Source organism: Sorex araneus, chromosome 9 (genome assembly GCF_027595985.1).
Source record: "Sorex araneus isolate mSorAra2 chromosome 9, mSorAra2.pri, whole genome shotgun sequence".
In the NCBI taxonomy this organism is placed as follows: Eukaryota; Metazoa; Chordata; class Mammalia; order Eulipotyphla; family Soricidae; genus Sorex; species Sorex araneus.
In genome coordinates, this window is record NC_073310.1 from 21996917 (window position 1) to 22014466 (window position 17550).

The window sequence follows — 17550 nt, forward strand, 5'->3', positions numbered from 1 at the left end:
TATACTCATTAAGTTTGGAGTTGACACACACGCTCTTGGCTATGTTACAGCTGGGGATTTCTTGCGGAGTTGGGAATCCACACAGCAGAGGGTAACTTGGGAGTGACAATCGGCTTCTGCGAATCAGGACAACAGATGCTTCAGCACAAACAAGCATGGTTGGGGTAGTGACAAGGATGTACCTGGTATGCTTATTCTCTATTTCAAAAATATTTCTGTATGCTTACATTTAGATTGGATACCTTGTAGATATGATTGGGCTATTCTGCTCTTTTCCTTTAAATTTATTTTGTGTTTTTGACTTGAGGATAAGAGAGAGACTCAGAGGGCACTAGAAATAAATGATGTGGTTAAAAACATGGAGGAAAAGGAGAGGAACTGGATGAGAGATTTTCCAGTTCAATGTGCTTTCTTCATGAGTTTTGATGATGCAATACATGGTCACTAGGGGGAAGTGAAGACCCTGGTCTGGGGAGACCATTGTGTGATTTACCCCGAATTGGATGATATACCAGTACCTGCCTATCCCTAGCTCTTCCTGGGAAGAAATATTGGTGGGCAACTAGTTTGTTGGCTTTTCTTGAGTTCAGAAGCACAGAATGAAAAACATAAAGTTCAGTGCTCTTGATGTTCCTTGAAATGCAGAGTTTCCCTCACGAATATTTTATCATCACATTTTCATTTACTCAAATAGCTCTCTTCTGAGTGTTCTTGTGGCTTTCAACTGCATAGCACAGTCGTCCCATTGTTCATCTATTTGTTCAAGTGGGCACCAGTAACATCTCCATTATGAGACTTGTTACTGTTTTTCGCATATCGAATATGCCACAGGTAGGTTGCCAGGCTCTGCTTCGAGGGCGAGATACTCTCAGTAGCTTACAGGGCTCTCAAAGAGGGATGGTGGAATCGAACCTGGGTAGGCTTTGTGCAAGGCAAACACCCTTCCCGCTGGTCTTTAGCTCAAACTGCATAGGGTGGAGAAATAGTTTCTGAGTTTGGTAGAGCTGAAGAGGAACCTGTGGATGAATATTTATTTGACTAGACAGTAAAGTTGGTATCCGTTAAATGTTAATGTATATGTAGTTCTCTTTTCCTTTCCTTTTTAGTTTTTGTTTGTTGGTTTGTTTTTGTGGTTGATATCAAAGCCTTCTTATCACACTGACTATGGTGCTTTCACGTTTATTTGTGTTGCTCATTAGGGCCACACATTCAGCATTGGAGTTCCCTGGTGATCTTATTTCCTGGTGGAAATATAAGGTCTTCTAGTAATGCTCATCACTGGATGTTCCTGAGAGTTTTACTGTGCACACACCTGGATGTTGTACTGCAGAAAATCTCTTCTGGTGCTGGGATCCAGACAAATCTGCCAATCTTAAACAACAGAGCTTCCAGAATCATGTTTATGACATGTGGTGATACCAGGATTTGAACTTGAAAGCTTACTCATGCAAGGCAGGTATTGTGTATTAGAATTTTTGTTAGTTCAGATTGTTAGTAATATTTGTTTAGAGTGTTTATATTTACATTACATTACCGTATAGTCTGTTGTGCTATGACTGGGATGTTTACAAGCTTTTGGAAGGAATACCAGTGATATGTAATTTTAGGTAGGTATTTCCAGTATAGGTTGGAGAGTGGAATTATATTCAAATGTCATTTATATAGAGAAACTGATGTATAATATACCTATATATTTATTGGTTCACTGACTTAAAGGAAGCCCAACAATGTTGAAACCATTATAGTATTATAACCTATAGTATCATATATAGTATTATATATTATACTATATTCACTATATACTGTTTAGTATTATGTATATCATATATACTATATTGTACATAGTATTGTAATCACTATATATGGTAAAACCAAATAAAATATTGATTAATACAAATTTATAAGAAGTACCTCACTGTGTATATATTATATATAAATATAAATATATATATAAAGGTACGAAACTGAGTTTGTCCTTCTCTCTTATTCTCTATTACTGTCATTTAAATGCCAAAATGCAGTACACAATTTACTGTCTTGACTCTTGTTGAATTAGAGTTGGAGAAAGGAAATTGATATTGACAAGTTCAAGAGTGCAAACCAACATTGGGAGACACAAATGGGAGTATCACTTCTTGTGTTTTCCTGTATTATTGTTTATTGTTTGGACTTCCTCGATTTGGAGCATCCCTATGGTTTGTAGGTAAGTGTTCCAGTGATCAAGCTGCCTGAGTAATAAAATACTGTACATATTCCTGCACTAACAAGTGTGGCAGGAAGCAGTGAAAAGTGTGCACATTTTAGTCCCAAACGTAAGAGATCACCAGAGCAAGTTTTTAATTTTTTCAGAGATAGCAACTAACTTTCCCAAATGCTATAAAATAACATGTAATTTGAACTCTTAATTGCAGGAAGCTGTAGTGGTGCCCCACACTACATTTGTTCATGGAGACATTGTCACGTCCCAGCACAGTGTAAGACACAGACATCATGAACACAAGGATTTCAGCACATTTATTATTCTCTGTAAATCAGGCATAAAGAAATATTTTTTCTGAGAAGAATAATATCAAAAAAATTTTTTTACATGTGTCTAATATCAAGAAATTCTGAGAAATCTAATGTTCAAGGCCAGGCCAGAGAGGGGTGAGCAGAGGCAGGTGCAGGAAGCAGCTTTGCATGCAGGCCCCTCCCTTCTCTGGGGCAGGGGAGGGATAAGAGCTGGCAGAGAGCCAGGCCCAGGGTTGGGGTGTCAGCAGGCAGCACTCTGGGCATCTCCATCATGACCTGGGCTCTTCTCCTGCTCAGCCTCCTCAGTCAGGGCCCAGGTGAGGTGTGGAAAGGGACCTTGAGAACATCTGGGCTCACCCTTTTCTTCCTTCCTCAGGTTTATCCAGAGCCAACCTGAACTCATCAGAGTATGTTCGGTTTTTTTTTTCAGGGATCTGGGCCCAGTCAGCTCTGACTCAGCCCCCCTCAGTGTCTGGGACTCCGGGACAGACAGTCACCATCTCCTGTACAGGAACCAGCAATGACATTGGGGGATATAACCTTGTCTCCTGGTTCCAGCAGCAGGAGGGCACAGCCCCCAAAATGCTGATATATGATGTCAATAAGCGGCCGTCTGGGATCCCTGATCGCTTCTCTGGCTCCAAGTCTGGCAACACAGCGACTCTGACCATCTCTGGGCTCAAGCCTGAAGACGAGGCTGATTACTACTGTTGCTCCTACAGAAGTGGTAGCAACACACAGTGGTTCATGCTCATAGGGAAGTGAGACAAAAACCTGCTCTCAGTCATCTTATCCTCCTTCACTAATGAACTTAGATTTTCATTTGTCTACATATTTATTTTGAAGTTGAATGATTATAAACTTATGATTTTTGAAAATTTTATCGTTCTCCAAATTCTTTTATATTTAGTCTTTTTGCTGCACTTTATATTTGTTTCCAATTCTCTCTGAGTTGTATGGTATGCAGACATGCATAATAATAAAGTCATTAATTGTCTGAGGAAATCTTTATATCCACCTATAGAGTTGGAGAGTTTTTGGATAGAATTGGCAGCCCATAATTTCAGTCCTTTAAGATATGTGTTCCTATAGTCTTACCTTGACACATCCATGAACATTTTTATTCCATAATATATTTCTCCTCTTAAAGAAACTTCCTATATACCATAAGTCTTCTCCAATATTTTTCCTCTTTAACTCTCTGCATAACAAAAAATTTAACATCCATGTCAATGCATTTGTCTTGTTTTATGAGTTAATATATTCCTGTTAGGGATTCACATAGGGTATTAGTTATTTAATTTTTATTAATGATGTCATTATGTTCTAGTTCATTCATCCTGAAACCTACATAAATCCCTTGCTACAGATAAATACTAGTTCCTTTTATGACTATAATTCATTTGTCACTTGATAAATTAATCAATGAAAAAATTAAGAACCAATTTCTGGTGTTTTCATTCACAACATACAAGCAAAGAAATACTTGAAATCTTTTAAATAGGCCTATTCAGAAGCAAACTGAAGCAAATTGAAATGTTAACAGAACTAAGTGCTGTGGAATTTGGAGGTCCAGAAATCTCAGGGTCTGTTGACCTGGGATGAGTCTGCAGGAACCTTAGTGTAGCCATGAAGTTAGGTCCTAAGCACTCGGCATGGTGGCAGCACTGTTGAGTGGTGTGACTGTAGAAGCTTCAGTAGCAAGTACCATGCCTGCCCCCATCCTCTGGGAGCCCCAGATTTTAACCACGGGAGACTAGTGTGTCTATGGATTTTAGTGGCTTGGCTTGTATTTCCTCAGGGTTTAAGAATCTGAAGAGCAAGACTAGTGGGTGAGTCAACATGACAAAGATTGTCACAGTATGCTTATATTTGAAATGACACTTTCCTATAATAAAACCTTTAAAAATAAACAAAATAAAAATTAAAAAGAAGGCCATAATATGTGCACTTTGTAGAAATCATCTGCTTTTCTTTTGTTTTAATTTACATTGTCTTTTTTGGATTCTGAGGACCAGAGAAAGAGGTTAGGAAAGGATTAGAAAGAAATGAGGTGGTTTTCAATTCTTTCATTTCCCTCCAAGTCTCTGTGTTTTCCAACATGGAGGAAAGGAGAGGGATTGGAGGAGAGGATTTTCAGCTCAATTGTGCCTTTTCCGGTTGTGCCTTTTATCAGTCTCTGTAATGCAGTATATGGCTACCAGGTGGAGGTAAACAGCTGGGTCTGGAAAATTCCCTGCTGTGGTTTATTCTGAAAAGTATGATGATAGCTGCCTGAAATTCACTCTTCCTAGAAGAAATATGGGTGGGAGTACTAGTTAGGTGGCTATTCTTGAGTCCAGAGGCACAAAGTGGGAAACAGGAAGTTCACAACTATTGATGTTGCTTTAAATGCAGCAGTTTCCTTCCTAATCTACATTTGATGATCCACATATTGAGTAACAGGAATAGAGTGATAGCACAACAGGTAGGGCATTTGCCTTGCACGTGGCCGACCTGGGTTCGATTCCTTCCTGTCTCTCGAACAGCCTGGCAAGCTACCGAGAGTATCATGCCCACATGGCAAAGCCTGGCAAGCTACTCGTGGTGTATTCGATATGCCAAAAACAGTAAGGACAAGTCTCACAATGGAGACATTACTGGTGCCCGCTAGAGCAAATCGATGAACTACAGTGCTACAGTGCTACGTATTGAGTTAGTCAAACAGCTGTCCTCTCTCTGTGTGTTCTCAGGGCTCTCCACTGTGTGGGATGGAGAAATGTTGGTATGAGCTTCCTACAGCTGGAGTGGAATCTGATGCTGAGAATATTCTTTAACTTGACCTTAAAGTGGTATTTTTTTTAAAACAATGTTTTTGAATTTTTAGTTCTCCTTTCCTTCTTTGTTGCCTTAGTAATAGTTTGTGTGTGATGTCTAAGGGTTGTAGGCACACTGACTGTGGTGCTTTTGTGCTTTTGCCTTTAGTTGTGTTGCCTACCGGGGCCACACATCAGATTTTAGTGCTCACACAACTCAGCACTGTGATCCCTGGGGCAATATTTTTCTGGTATAAGAGTTCACATGTCAGAGGGGAGAAGTCAGATGGAATAGTGAAGGGATTACTAAGAAAATGATGGCTGGATGAATCAGTTGGGATGGGAGATGCACTCCGAAAGTAGATAATGGACTAAACATGATGACCTCTCAGTGTCTGTGTTGCAAGCCATAATGCCCAAAAGTAGAGAGAGATTATGGGTAATATTGTCTTCCATAGTGGGAGGGGGAGGTGGAAAGGGGAGGCATACCCCAGATATTGGTGGTGGGGAATGTGCACTGGTGGAGGGATGTGTGTTTGATCATTGTGAGATTGTAATCCAAACATAAAAGCTTGTAACTACCTTACAGTGATTCAATAGAATTTTAAAAAAAATTTTAAATTGTAAAAAAAGAGTTCACATGTCTCTTAGTACTAGCATGTCCTGGGTTACAGCTGTTTGCTTTGGTGTTCACACCCACCTGGATGACATATTGCAGAAAATACCTTATGGTGCTGGGATTGATGCAGGCAGCAAAGCTTCCAATTTGAAACAGCAGAGCTTCCAGGATCCTGTTCAGGACATGTGGTGGCACTGGGTGTCGAGCAGGGAACCTAACTCATCCTGTCAGGTCCTTTAAGCAGTGAGCTAGTCGACAGACCCTAACTCAGGTTTAGAGCACAGGTATTAGAGAATGTGAAAATTGAAGAAAAAGAAAAGACAAAATAGGAGAAATTGAAGGTAGATTTCCAAGCCTTTGAAAGGATAAAGCAGGGATATAATTTTATGTTGGACTTCACTGTGCAGGGTGGAGAGGAGGGTTCATATTAATATATCAGTTATAGAGAGAGATTTATGTATCACTCACCTATACATTCACTAGTTCATTGAGCTGAAGGAAGCCAGAATATTGAAACTCATCTGTGATCTAATAAATGTAAAGAAAGTAAAACAACTGAGAAGAAAGCATATCATAGGGTTCAATCCTCTCAATATGCTCCCCATTTTTTGCCCACATCTCATCCCTTGACTGCAAGGATGAAAGGAAATACTGGATGCTTTCCCAGTTGATTAAAGTCTTTCTTTTCTTTCTCAGGGCCCCAGAACTATCATGGCAATTAATGAAAAAGTCTCTTCTTTTGTGGGAAATTCTTTTTGCATGGCAGAGCCTGGCAAGCACCTGTGGCATATTGGATATGCCAAACACAGTAACCACAAGTCTCACAATGGAGACGTTACTGGTGCCCGCTCGAACAAATCGATGAGCAATGGGATAACAGTGACAATAACAGTGACAGTGATTATGGTATGCTTATTCTCTATTTCAAAAATATTTCTGTATGCTTACATTTAAAGTGGATGCCTTGTAGATATTATTGGGTTATTCTGCTCCTTTCCTATATATTTTTTTGTCTTTTTGATTTGAGGACAAGAGAGAGACTGGGAGGGTACTAGAAATAAATGATGTGGTTAAAAACCTGGAGGAAAAGGAGAGCAACAGGAGGAGAGATTTTCCAGTTCAATGTGCTTTCTTCATGAGTTTTGATGATGCAATACGTGGTCACTAAGGGGAAGTGAAGACCTTGGTCTGGGGAGATCATTGTGTGGTTTACCCTGAATTCATCCAGGAAATACCAGTACCTGCCTATCCCTAGCTCTTTCTGAAAAAGTATGGGGGGGCGACTAGTTTGGTGGCTCTTCTGGAGTTCAGAAGCACAGAATGAAAAACATAAAGTTCAGTGCTCTTGATGTTCCTTGAAATGCAGAGTTTCCCTCACGAATATTTTATCATCACATTTTCAGTTACTCAAATAGCTCTCTTCTGAGTGTTCTTGTGGCTTTCAACTGCATAGCACAGTCATCCCATTTTTCATCGATTTGCTCAAGTGGGCACTAGTAATGTCTCCATTGTGAGACTTGTTACTGTTTATGGCATATCAAATACGACACAGGTGGCTTGCCAGGTTCTGCCATGAGGGCAGGATACTCCCAGTAGCTTGCAGGGCTCTCCGAGAGGGACAGAGGAATCGAACCCAGGTCAGCTGCATTCAAGGCAAACACCCTACCTGCTGTGCTACAGCTCCAACTGCATAGGGTATAGAAATAGAATCTGAATTTAGTTGAGCTTAAGAGGAATTTGTGGATGAATATTTATTTGACTCAACAGTAAAGTTGTCACTGTCAATGTCAATTTCACTGTCATCCTGTTGCTCATCGATTTGCTCAAGCAGGCACCAGTAATGTCTCCATTGTGAGATTTGTTTGTTACTGTCTTTGGCATGTTGAATACACCACGGGTAGCTTGCTAGGTTCTGCCGTGCGGGAGAGATACTCTCGGTAGCTTGCCAGGCTCTCCAATATGGGAGAAGGAATCTAACCCGGGTTGGGCACATGCAAGGTGAATGCTCTATCGCTGTGCTATCTCTGAAGCTCAATAGTAAAGTTGGTTTCTTTAAAAGTTGATGGATTTGTAGTTCTCTTTTCCTTTCCTTCTTAGTTTTTTTTTTAAATTTTTTGTTGTTCATAGTAAAGTCTTCTTATCACACTGACTATGGTGCTTTCACCTTTAGCTGTGTTGTTCATTAGGGCCATACATTCAGCATTGGAGTTCCCTGAAACCTATTTTCCTGGTGAAAATATTAATGTCTTTTAGTACTGCTCATCATTGAATGTTCTTGAGAGTTTCGCTGTGCCACGTCACCTGGATGTTGTATTGCAGAAAATCTCTTCTGGTGCTGGAATCCAGAGAACAAATCTTCCAATCTGAAACAACAGAGATTCCAGAATCATGTTCATAACATGTGGTGATACCAGGATTTGAACTTGAAAGCTTACTCATGCAAGGCAGGCACTGTGTATTCCAAAGTGTCAGTACTGAAAAAAAATTCTAAGAAAAAGACAAAATGTGAGAAATAGAATGTAATTTTCCAAGCCTTTCCCTATCCCTCTCCCACCTATTTTTTGTTTTAATATTGTGGTTAATAAAGTTGAAAACAACGCAGCCAATATTTGTTGTTATAGGTAGCCAGTATTCCAACACCAATCCCACCACCACTGTCACCTTTCCCAAACAATTGACTCCATTTTCCCAAACAGCCTTCAATCATGCCCCATAGCCAGTGCACAATAATTTATTTTATGTTGCTTTTTTACTACTAAGTGGGGAATGGAAAAGTCGAGAAATATTTCTTTATAAGAAAATTTGTGAAAATTTTATATCACTGTTGGTATATTAAGTCCTTGTCTGAGGGTTTACTCAGCAGTATTTACAGTTAAGCCTTCTGTGCAATTTTTGTTAGCTCAGATTTTTATTAATGTTTGTTTGAGATTTGTTGTCTTTTACATTACATTACCATACAGTTCGGTGAGCTATGACTGGGTTTGTTTTCGAGCTTTTAGAAGGAATAACGGTGAGATGTAATTTTATGTTGGTATTCACAATGCAGCCTGGAGAGGTGGAATTATATTACAAAGCATTTATATATAGAGATTGATGTATCATAGACCTTTATATTTATCGGTTCACTGACTTAAAAGAAGCCCAAGGATGTTGAAACCATTTGAATATTATATAGTATTTTATATAGTATTACATATTATGCTATATTCATTGGGCTGGAGCGATAGCACAGCAGTTGGGCTTTCGCCTTTCACTTGGACAATCTATGTTCAATTCCTCCGCCCCATACGGAGAGCCCGGCAAGCTACTGAGAGTATGGAGCCTGCATCGCAGAGTCTGGCAAGCTGCGTGTGCGTATTGGATATGCCAAAAACAGTAATAATAAGTCTCTCAATGAGAGACGTTACTGGTGCCTGCTTGAACAAATCGATGAGCAACGGGATGACAGTGACAGTGACTATATTCATTATATACGATTTAGTACTATGTACATCATATATACTATATTGTACATAGCATTGTAATCATTATATAAGGTAAAATAGAATAAAACATTGGATAATACAAATTCATAAGAAGTTACTCACTGTGTATGTATACAAAGGTATAAAACGGAGCTTGTCCTTCTCTCTTTTTTTGGGTCCCAGCAGCCTCCACACTGGACCTTCATCATTTTTAAGTCCCACAGCACAAGACAGGCAGAAAAGACAGAGAGCAGTGTCCAGCTCTATCTCTTAGTATCTTCCAGAGCCAGGGGGGCGGGGAACTCTGGCAGCTCTAGTGGGTGTAACTACGACAAACACTCATCCTGACCATAAGAACACTAGAAATCCAATGGGAAAACACGTAGGAACCCATCAAGCCCAATGAACAAAACATAATATCACTGAAGCCAAAAATAACACCAGTAAATCCTCAGAAAGTGTCTTTAGTAAAGTTATGATGAGGATGTTCAGTGAGTTCAATGAAGCGATATCACAGGTAGTCAGCAAAGCACAAGAAAGTATGAAAGTCGAATTGAGAAGACGATTTCAGTGAGAAATCACAGAAATGAAAGACATGGCAGATGATATTTTAAAAAGTTGATAGAATCTCTGAATGTCAAAATAACAGAAGCTGAACAGAAGGTTGAGGTGCTCCAAGACGAGAAGGGGCAAACCACTAGAAAGCAGCAGAAGGTGGAATATACCCTGAAGAGAAATAAACAGCATACCAGAGAACTATGGGATAAATCCAAGAGGAACAAAATAAAAATCATTGATGTCTCTTAAGAACAGGAAGACAAATGTGGTAAAGAAACACTAGATAAAAAAATTGATAATTATTTCTCAGAATTGATGATTACAGACATCGAGGTCCAAAATGCCCCTGTGGTCCCAGTGAAAATAGATCCAATTAGGAAAACTCCAAGATATATCATATCTTAAATGACAAAATCCCAATATAGAGAAAGAATACTGAATGTAGCAAGATCAAAAAAAAAACTTTCTCTCAAAGTAAGTCCGTTAAGTGGACAGCAGATCTAACAAATTAGACTTTATGAATCAGACAAATATGTAAGGATATAGTACAAAAGCTCAATGAAATAAACATCTCACCAAGAATACTCTATCCAGGGGCCGGAGCGATAGCACAACAGGTAGGACGTTTGCCTTGCATGCGGCCGACCCGGGTTCGATCCCCGGCATCCCATATGGTCCCCCAAGCACTGCCAGGAGCAATTCCTGAGTGCAAAGCCAGGAGTAACCCCTGAGCATCGCTGGGTGTGACCCCCAAAAAAAAAGCAAAAAAAAAAAAAGAATACTCTATCCAGCTAGATTTTTATTCAGATTTGAAGGAACTATACGAAATTCCTCTATATATTTTATAGAGAGTAATATATGTATTCTTATGTATACATATATAACATACACATATATATGTATATAAAAACAAATATATACATATATATGTGCCTCTCGGAGAGCCCGACAAGCTATTGAGAGTATCCCACCCACACAGAAGAGACTGGCAAGCTCTCCGTGGCTTATTCAATGTGCCCAAAAGAGTAACAATAACAGGTCTCATTCCCCTGACCCTAAAAGAGCCTCCAATCGTTGGGAAAGATGAATAAGGAGAGGCTGCTAAAATCTCAGGGCTGGGACAAATGGAGACGTTACTGGCACCCACTCTCAGAGCTGGGATGGATGGAGACATTACTGGCACCCACTCAAGTACAATGGTGAACAACAGGATGACAGTGATGACAGTGATACAGTGATACAGAAATTCATGGACAGGCAACAGCGTAGGAAATTAGTAACCTTGAAACTTGTTTTCTAAGAAGTGTCTAAAAAGCTCCTTTAAAAGGCAGGAGAAACTTCCCATCATGTGGCATTAAGAAAGGTTAAAAACATATAGTGTCTCATGATCATAAATTGACTTGTATTGCTTTTTTTGACACTTCTACCAATCATTTCTTGGTTTCATTGGACCAACTGTTATGAAATACATTTGTTATATGCCTGCCAAGTGGGTGGGATGGAAATTGGGGATATTGGTGGAGAGAAGGGGACATTAGTGATGGGGTTGGTGTTGGGATATTGTATTCCTGAAACAATTCTATTATGAACAATCTGTAAATTACAGTATCTCAATAAACATTGATAGTTTTTTCAGAACAAGTTTCTCAGGAGGGTAGAGGATGGAGGGAGGAAGATTTCTGGAAACAACAATGAAGAAACCAATTATAAGAAACATGGGATACCACAAATACTGCACTGTACACATAGAAATGCAGAAAAATCAAGCCTGCATTTCTCTGTCTCTCTCTATCTCTCTCCATGTAACACATACTGAGGGATACACTATACAGTCTTGACTCAGGCTAAATATCAAAGCAGGATAAAATTAAGTTACAAGTTGAATAATACAAAGGAAATCTGAAGAGAAACAGAGACAAAATTGTTGTCTATTATTGCTGGCAGGTACCCTTGTTTGTTGAAAGGTCTCCCTCCCTGGTGTGTATGGGTCGGTGACCTGGGAGTCACAATCTGCTTCTGAGACTCAGGACAACAGATGCTTCAGCACAAACAAGTGTGATTTGGGTGGTGACAAGTATGTACCTGAGAGAATCACCACCAGCAAACAACCATCAAGAGCAGGAATTTACACAAAAGGGTAATTTAACTTTGTCAATGTTAGAGAGAACCTGAAACATGGCACACCATGGGCATTTCCTGGAGTGACACGGTACTGAGTGATCATTGAGGCAGTCATATTATAAGCAGAGATCCAGAGGATTAGGAAGGACATGAATGTATGCGATGTCAGCACATTTATGTTCCTCTTCAAGTCAAGAATCAAAATGTTTGTGCAATAAAAATTTATATAAAAGATAATTAATTTGCTTGATAGTTATGCTATGCAGAACTACAGAGGTGCCAAAGGTAGCCTATTTCTGGTTCAATCTCTGGCACCACATCAGTCTCCTAGGATTGGCCTTGGGGTCCCAGAGCAAGACCATAATGGCCTTGGTGGTCCACAGCACCCTACAGCGTACTTGGTCAACAGCACAAAGCAGCCTGGGCATTGAAATGCCAGCCCTGTTAGCAGATTATCACTGGGAGTGTCTTCCATGCCCCCATGAATGCCAAAATAAGAACAAAAGTCAAGAGATATATGAATGAATAATAATGATTTTTAATGTAATGCAGAAACATCTGGAGTCCCAGGCCAGGCCAGAGAGGGGTGAGCAGAGGCAGGTGCAGGAAGCAGCTTTGCATGCAGGCCCCTCCCTTCTCTGGGGCAGGGCAGGGATAAGAGCTGGCAGAGAGCCAGGCCCAGGGTTGGGGTGTCAGCAGGCAGCACTCTGGGCATCTCCATCATGACCTGGGCTCTTCTCCTGCTCAGCCTCCTCAGTCAGGGCCCAGGTGAGGCTCAGGGAAGGGAACCTGATAACATCTGGGCTCACCCTTTTCTTCCTTCCTCAGATTTATCTAGAACCAACCTGAACTCATCAAAATGTGTTGGGTTTTTTTTTTCAGGGATCTGGGCCCAGTCAGCTCTGACTCAGCCTCCCTCAGTGTCTGGGACTCCGGGACAGACAGTCACCATCTCCTGTAAAGGAACCAGCGATGACATTGGGGGATATAATGAAGTCTCCTGGTACCAGCAGCAGGAGGGCACAGCCCCCAAAATGCTGATATATGATGTCAATAAGCGGCCGTCAGGGATCCCTGATCGCTTCTCTGGCTCCAAGTCTGGCAACACAGCGACCCTGACCATCTCTGGGCTCAGGCCTGAGGATGAGCTTGATTACTACTGTGGCTCCTACAGAAGGGGTGGCACAGCACAGTGGTTCACACTCATAGGGAAGTGAGACAAAAACCTGCTCTCAGTCATCTCATCCTCCTTCACTAATGAACTTAGATTTTCATTTGTTTACACATTTATTTTGAAATTGAATCATTCTAAGCTTATGTTTTTTGATATTTTTAAATTATAACATTCTCCAAATTCTTTTATATTTAGTCTTTTTGCTGCACTTCATATTTGATTCCAATTCTTTCTGAATTTCTATGGTATGCAGGCCTGCAAAATATTAAAGTCATAAACTTTTTGAGGTAGTCTGAATATCCACCAATAATGTTGGAGAGTTTTTGGATCAATTGGCAGCCCATAATTTCAGTCCTTTAGACATGTGTTCTTATAATTTACCTTGAAACATCCATTAATATTTTTATTCCACACTATATTTCTCCTCTTAAGTAAAGAAACTTCCTATATGCTATCAGTTTTTTCCAATACTTCTCCTCCTGAACTCTCTACATAAAAAATATTTAAAATCAATGTCAATGCATTTGCCTTGTTTTAGGAGTTCATATCTTCCTGTTAGGGATTCATATAGAGTATTAGTCATTGAATTTTTCTTAATGATGCCAATATATTCTAGTTCACTAATCCTGAAACCTACATAAATTAATTGTTACAGATAAATAATAGTTCCCTTTATCAAGTACAAATCATTTGTGACTTGATAAATTTATCAATGAATAAAATTAAGCACCAGTTTCTGGTGTTTTCATTCACAACACACAAGCATATAGACACTTGAAATCTTTTAAATAGGACTATCCAGAAGCAAACTGAAGCTAATTGAAATGTAAATACGATTAAGTGCTGTGGAATTTGGAAGTCCAGAAATTTCAAGGTCTGTAGACCTGGGATGAGTCTGCAGGAACCTTAGTGAAGCTATGAAGTTAGGTCATAAGCAGTCTGCATGGCGAGCACTGTCAAGAGGTGCGACTGCAGGAGCCTAGGTAGTGGGGAACATGGCCGGCCCCCTTCCTCAAGGGAGCTCCAGATTTTAGCCACGGGAAACCAGTGTGCCTATGAATTTCAGTTGCTTCAATTGCATTTCCTCGGAGGTTTAGGTCATGAGTTTGAAGAGCAAGACTGATGAGTGAGTCAACATGACAGAAGTGTCACAGCATGCTTATATTTAAAATGGCACTGTGCTGTTTTTAAACTTTTTTTGTGTGTGTGTGTCACACCCGGCGATGCACAGGGGTTGCTCCTGGTTCTACACTCAGGAATTACTCCTGGCGCTGCTCAGGGGACCATATGGGATGCTGGGATTCGAACCTGGGTCGACCGCGTGCAAGGCAAACGCCCTACCCGCTGTGCTATCGCTCCAGCCCCTGTTTTTAAACTTTTAAAAATGAAAAAGGCCATAAAATGGGCACTTTGTAGGAATTATCTGTTTTTCTGTTTTTTTTTTATTTACGTTGTCTTTTTTGGATTCTGGGGACCAAGAAAGAGGCTAGGAAAGGATTTGAAAGAAACGAGGTGGTTTTCAATTCTTTCTTTTCCCTCCAAGTCTCTATGTTTCCCAACACAGAGGAAAGGAGAGGAATTAGAGGAGAGAGAGGATTTTCAGCTCAATTGTGCCTTTCCCAGTTGTGCCTTTTATCAGTCTCTGTAATGCAGTACGTGGCCACCAGGTGGAGGTAAACAGCTGGGTCGGGAAAATTCCTTGCTGTGGTTTATTCTGGGTTGGAGCAATAGCACAGCGGTTGGACGTTCACCTTTCACGACGCTGACGCAAGTTCGATTCCTCTGCCCCTCTCGGAGAGCCTGGCCAGCTACCGAGAGTATCAAGCCCGCGCAGCAGAGCCTGGCAATCTACTTGTGCGTATTGGATATGCCAAAAACTGTAACAATAAGGCTCTCAATGACAGACGATACTGGTGCCCGCTCAAACAAAATGATGAGCAAGGGGATGACAGTGACAGTGACAGTGGTTTATTCTGAAAAGTATGATGGACCATAGCTGCCTAAAATTCACTCTTCCTAGAAGAAATATGGGTGGGAATACTAGTTTGGTGGCTATTCTAGAGTCCAGAGACACAAAGTTGAAAACAGGAAGTTCACAACTTTTAATGTTGCTTTAAATGTAGGAGTTTCCCTCCTAATCTACATTTGATGATCTACATATTGAGTAATAGCACAGGACTGGAGCGATGGCACAGCAGTTAGGGCGTTTGTCTTGCACGTAGCTGACCCAGGTTCAATTCCTTCATCCTTCTCAGAGAGACTGGAAAGCTACCGAGGGTATCCTGCTGCATGGCAGAGCATGGCAAGCTACCTGTGGCGTATTCAGCATGCCAAAAACAGTAATGACAAGTCTCACAATGGAGATGTAATTGGTGCCCACTCGAGCAAATCGATGAACAATGGGGTGACAGTGCTACAGAGCTACATATTGAGTTAGTCAAATAGCTGTCCTCTCTCTGTGTGTTTCAAGGGCTCTCCACTGCTTGGGATGGAGAAATGTTGGTATGAGCTCCCTACAGCTGGAGTGGAACCTGATGCTGAGAGTATTATTTAACTGGACCTTAAAGTGGTATTTTTTTAAAACATTGTTTTTGAACTTATAGTTCTCCTTTCCTTCTTTGTTGCTTTAGTAGTGGTTTGTGTGTGATGTCTAAGGGTTGTAGACACACTGACTATGGTGCTTTCACATTGAGTCGTGTTGCCTACAGGGACCACACATCAGATTTTAGAGCTCAAACACTCAGCACTGTGAACCCTGGGGCAGTATTTTTCTGGTATAAGAGTTCACAAGTCTCTTAGTACTAGCATGTCCTGGGTTACAGCTGCTTGCTTTGGTGTTCACACACACCAGGATGATGTACTGCAGAAAATGCCTTATGGTGCTGGGATGCAGGCAGCAAACTTCCAATTTGAAACAGCAGAGCTTCCAGGATCCTCTTCAGGACATATGGTTCCACTGGGTGTCAACCAGGAAACCTAACTCATGCCTGTCAGGTCCTTTAAGCAGTGAGCTAGTCGACAGACCCTAACTCAGGTTTAGAGCAAAGCACAGGTATTAGAGAATGTGAAAATTGAAGAAAAAGAAAAGACAAAATATGAGAAATTGAAGGTAGATTTCCAACCTTTGAAAGGCTAAAGAGGGGATATAATTTTATGTTGGACTTCACTGGGCAGGGTGGAGAGGAGGGTTCATATTCATATATCATTTATATAGAGAGATTTATGTACCACTCACCTATGCATTCACTAGTTCATTGAGCTGAAGGAAGCCCAGAATATTGAAACTCATCTGTGGTCTAATAAATGTACATGAAGTAAAACAACTGAGAAGAAAGCATATCATAGGGCACAATACTCTCAATTTGGTTCCTATTACATTTGCCCACATCTCCTCCCTTGACTGCAGGGGATGACTCATGAAAGGAAATACTGGATATTTTCCCGGTTGATTAAAGTCTTTTCTTTCCTGATCATTTAGTTCAGAGAAGGAATGTTCTCAGCCTTCTCAGGGACCCACAACTACCATGGCATTTTATGAGAAAGCCTCTTCTTTTGTGGGAAATCCCTCTTGCTTCTTCTCCTTCTACTTGGAGGTACCTGAATGATTTCAAATAAGTAGCAGGAGCATACAGCCACACATCATTAGACCCTCTGCAAAGATCCTAACTTGGGCTCCTTTATCTACTACCTCACTTCTATTTGTGTCTTAAAATCTCTTGTGGCCACCCTGTTTAGTGTGTATACATTTAGGAATATGAGTTTTCTGATGATTTGAATCATAGAGTTATATGTTTTGCTTCTATACTGGTAGATTTACCACTTGGAAGATTACATATTTACATTACATTGCTATAAATTTTATTAAATATTATGCTATGCTTTTTCTCTATTTCAAAAATATTTCTGTATGCTTACATGTAGACTGGATACTTTGTAGATATTATTGGATTATTCTGCTCATTTCCTTTTAATTTTTTTGGTCTTTTTGATTTGGTGGCTCTTCTTGAGTTCAGAAGCACAAAATGAAAAACATAAAGTTCAGTGCTCTTGATGTTTTTTGAAATGCAGAGTTTCACTTCATGAATATTTTATCATCACATTTTCAGTTACTCAAATAGCTCTCCTCTGAGTGTTCTTGTGGCTTTCAACTGCATAGCATAGTCATCCCATTGTTCATTGCTTTGCTCAAGTGAGCACCAGTAACGTCTCCATTGTGAAACTGTTACTCTTTCTGGCATATCGAATACACCATGGGTAGCTTGCCAGGCTGTGTCGTACCAGTGGGAGCTTGCTGCGCTCTCCGAGAGG

At 40.4% G+C, this 17550-nt stretch overlaps 2 gene segments (V, D, J or C); both read left to right on the plus strand.

Annotated features, from left to right (window-relative positions):
* Positions 1-2782: 2782 nt before the first annotated feature.
* On the plus strand, positions 2783-3276 carry LOC129407070 (immunoglobulin lambda variable 2-11-like). The segment is given in 2 exon segments: positions 2783-2828; positions 2942-3276. Coding segments are annotated over 2 exon segments (381 nt in total).
* A 9514-nt stretch (positions 3277-12790) lies between these two features.
* LOC129407071 (immunoglobulin lambda variable 2-18-like) lies at positions 12791-13285 on the plus strand. The segment is given in 2 exon segments: positions 12791-12836; positions 12951-13285. Coding segments are annotated over 2 exon segments (381 nt in total).
* Positions 13286-17550: the final 4265 nt, after the last annotated feature.